This window comes from Arvicola amphibius, chromosome 11 (assembly GCF_903992535.2).
Source record: "Arvicola amphibius chromosome 11, mArvAmp1.2, whole genome shotgun sequence".
Lineage (NCBI taxonomy): Eukaryota > Metazoa > Chordata > Mammalia > Rodentia > Cricetidae > Arvicola > Arvicola amphibius.
In genome coordinates this window covers 23,816,780-23,820,492 of record NC_052057.2, presented here as the reverse complement: position 1 = coordinate 23,820,492, position 3,713 = coordinate 23,816,780, and the positions used below count along the sequence as shown (strand labels likewise).

The following is a 3,713-nucleotide window of genomic DNA, read 5'->3' as shown; positions in this document are numbered from 1 at the left end:
AATAGATAAGAATTGAGCGATCAACACCATGTTAAGCAACTGTAGTAGCAGACAGTCTACCCAGACTATGCCCATCAGGTGACAAGGGTACCCAGACGTGAATGTTGTGGAGTATTTGTCCTCTGTGTGAAAATGTGTTGCTGTGATTGGCATGATAAAGAGTTGGATGGGACCGGGCGGTGGTGGCACACGCCTTTAATCCCAGCACTCGGGAGGCAGAGGCAGGCAGATCTCTGAGTTCGAGGCCAGCCTGGTCTACAAGAGCTAGTTCCAGGACAGGCTCTAGAAACTACAGGGAAAACCCTGTCTTGAAAAAAAAAAAAAAAAGTTAGATGGTCAATACCTAGGCAGGAGGTATGGGGACTTCCAGGGACAGAGAGGACTCTGGGAAGAAGAGCAGAGATGCCAGGATGCAGAGCAAACAGCAACGTAAAGGTAACAGAGCCACATGAAAGAACGTAGATTAAAGTAAGGGTTAAGTTATAAGAGCTAGTTAGAAACAAGCCCAAGCTATTAGCCAAGCTTTTATAATTAAAAAGTCTCCGTGTTTGTGACCTGAGAGCTTACTAGCAGGACAGAGAAAGACTCGCTACATGTGAAGGCTCTGGGGTCTGAGAAGGGGGTGCCTTTGCTACCAAGTCACAGAAGTCCAAGTGGGATTGGGAAAGCACATTCTGGAAGCTAGAACACTGAAGCCTGGCCCCTTTAAAGTCCAAGGCCGGGCGGTGGTGGCGCATGCTTTTAATCCCAGCACTCGGGAGGCAGAGGCAGGCGGATCTCTGTGAGTTCGAGGCCAGCCTGGTCTACAAGAGCTAGTTCCAGGACAGGCTCTAAAAAAGCTGCAGAGAAACCCTGTCTTGAAAAACCAAAAAAAAAAAAAAAAAAAAAAAAAAAAAAAAAAAAAAAGTCCAAGAATCCAGATTCTGGGCTAGAACCTCCTGTCCTGGCAGTCAGGTACCCCCTAGCGTGGGTCTGACTCAACCCTAAGTTGATCGATAATAAAGTTTAATCAAACACATGGGTACAAATCTTTATTTCAAAAAAAGAACTTTGCTAGTCAGATACAAGATTACAAACTAGAAAACACATAGACAAGAATTAGTAACCCCCCCCAAAAAAACATCATAAGTAGAAATAAAAGGTGTTTGGGGCCATTCTATTTTCTAGTGGAAATAATTCAATCAATTTTCAACCAAGTTCTTAAAATCATTCCCAAACCACTTGCATTTTATAATTGCTAAATGATGTATTTATATAGTAGTAGTAGAAGAAAAAAGTTACTAATTCAACGCCAAGAGGAAAAAAGAACTGAAAATTAAGAGGTTATTAGAGCTGCTTGGAACCAGTTATTTCCAGCAAATTTCATCAACATTCTCAAAGCATTGGGGACCTGACAAACTAGAAGTAGTGGCTTTCACTAAGCAAAGTTAATCTTGAAGTCACAGTCAACAGTCCCGTCAATCCTTGCCGAACCTAACAGTCTCACCCACGTCAGACAGGCTGTTTTCCTTGGTCAGCTCTGTCCGAGAGCTCGGGAACCAGCTGCAGTAGTTCCTCCTCACTCCTTTAGTTGGGCACGACATGACTTAACTCATTCTGTTTTCACAACCGCAACAGAGCAAACAGTACCTGGCCTTGCACAAGGAAGCAGGTCACTCTGCAAGGCTTCAGGCTTGGACTAAACGTTTAACAACTCTATGGAGGTCATTCTTCGCCCCCACAGCCCATAATCTATTCACAAGAAGTCCTCAAGTGTAAGGTGGGTCTGAGCCTCCTTCTCTGGGTGCAGCTCCTCTTCCAGTATTGTAGGCGTCTGTGTGGATCGGCTGATGAAAACTTTCAATGGCTGCGTTCTGCACTTCGGGCAAACGACCTGTTGCTGAGGAGTACAGTTCTTGGCATCTTCTTGCACCTTCCAGGTCACCAGCTGCATGCAGGCAATGGCATCCTCGATGGAGCTGTGTCCACCACTATGGTTCTGGATCTTCCGGTTAAGATACTGGGTGACGAGGCCTCGCAAGGAGCGCTTGAAGGGAAGCCCCCGGTGGTGTGGGAATAGCACGGACGTGTCCACCACGGTGTTGTGGATGAACTTCAAAGCCAGCAGGTCACTCTGCAGGCTGTGTCCGATGAGGATGGTTTCGGTGCTGAAAAGGCTCAGGAGCACGGCCTGGACATCGCGCAGCCTAACGTTGGTGTTCGCCAGGTCTGCCTCGGTCACTCCGGAAAATACGGTGTTGTAATCCACGATCTCATTGTCGGGCTTGACAAAAGTGTCGTAAATCACGCGTAAGTACGTGTCCACCACAGTGACGCGGGTGAGCTCCAGACCGTGCGTGGTGTAGGACATTTCACAGTCCAAGGCGTAGATTCCGGCGTGTGCCTCCCAGTCTTTCTTCGGGAAGGTCTTGGCAAAGCCCTGCAAGTTGTCCGTCCTGCCGTCCTGCACATGTTGCTTGGCCACCACGCAGCCTTTGGAGCCAATTAGCGCTTTGCAGCACGAGTATTGAATCTCCCAGCCTCCGAGCACCCGGATGGAGAGGATGCGCCCCGAGTGGAACACGCAGGGATCTGAGCTTACGCAGCCGCCAGAGGCGGACACAGGATACTCCATGTAACAGCGGCAGCAGGTCCTGTGTGTCGGATTCGAAAGCCCGTCTTGTGTGAAAAGCATTGCGGACCCGGGCCTCTCGGGATGTGCGAATGGGAAGCCATTCTCCTTGCGCTCCTCCTCCGTGAGCAGATAGCTCTGCAGGTGCCTGTACAAGGTGGCCTGGCTGAAAGCCGGCACGGCACTAGGGACCAGGCCCCTGAGTTTCTTCAGGGTGTGCAGGGCGTCATTCAGGTACCTGTTCTTGCTGGGACATTTGTCATAGACCATCTTCTCCTCGGACTGCGCCTTCTTCATGGCCTCCAGGTACGAAGAGGAGAACTTGAGGCATTCCTCCGTGAACAGGCCCAAGTAGTGCTGACGCATGGCAGCCGGAACCGTGTCCTTCAACTCCTTGGTGAGGGTGAGCTTCTTCACTCCAAATAAAGAATCGCTGTAGGCGACTTGCTGTAGTGTGACGACGTGGATGAAGTGTGGCGGCCGAGCTGCGGCTCTGCTGCTGCTAAAAGTCCCCTTGGCAGCTGTGGTGCTGTTGGCCAGACTGGGGCTGGCCATGTGGATAAGCCTCCTCCTCTTCTCGCTCACCGACGCTGAGAACGACCGTGACGACAGCGACGTCGACGTCTCTGGGCACAGCAGCTTCCTCCTATCCTGCTGGGGTCGCCAGTGCTGCAATTCCCAAAGAGTTGAGAGTTGCACTGAAGGGCCAGGCCTCAGAAATGGCACCAGGAGCAGGATGCGCTGGGAGCACTGGGAACGACGCTTTGAGCGGTACTGGTAGTAATATATCAGGAAGTCCGGCATTGGATGGGTCATCCCTCTCCTGGTTTTCAGGGTACCCTGGTGGGAACCTGCTTCAGACTGTAGCTTGAGGGTTCATGCTTCTCTGGAGACAGAGCTCCGCAGCTAGCGACTTGGCTGCCCGAGTGCCTGTGAAGAAGCAGGGGTCGCCAAAGCTCCTATATACTGGCGGTGGGCGGAAATCCCTCGCCACTAGCCCCAGGCATCCAATCACATTTGATCTACTAGTCTCTAAACCAGCTTCCGGATTATTGGGCTCCTCCTACCAGGAAGGGTGTAGCTACCGAGCAATTGGAATTCC

At 50.7% G+C, this 3,713-nt stretch overlaps 1 protein-coding gene across 1 annotated transcript; it reads right to left on the bottom strand.

The window, feature by feature from the left end:
- Positions 1-1,735: 1,735 nt before the first annotated feature.
- On the bottom strand, positions 1,736-3,427 carry LOC119825993 (RNA exonuclease 1 homolog). Its single transcript, XM_038347048.2, has one exon. The coding sequence runs from the start codon at positions 3,425-3,427 to the stop codon at positions 1,736-1,738; it is 1,692 nt and encodes a 563-aa protein (XP_038202976.2).
- Positions 3,428-3,713: the final 286 nt, after the last annotated feature.

Bases quoted from the DNA above. Each gene is read 5' to 3' on its own strand.
- LOC119825993 (XM_038347048.2), bottom strand. From the start codon at position 3,427: ATGACCCATCCAATGCCGGACTTCCTGATATATTACTACCAGTACCGC.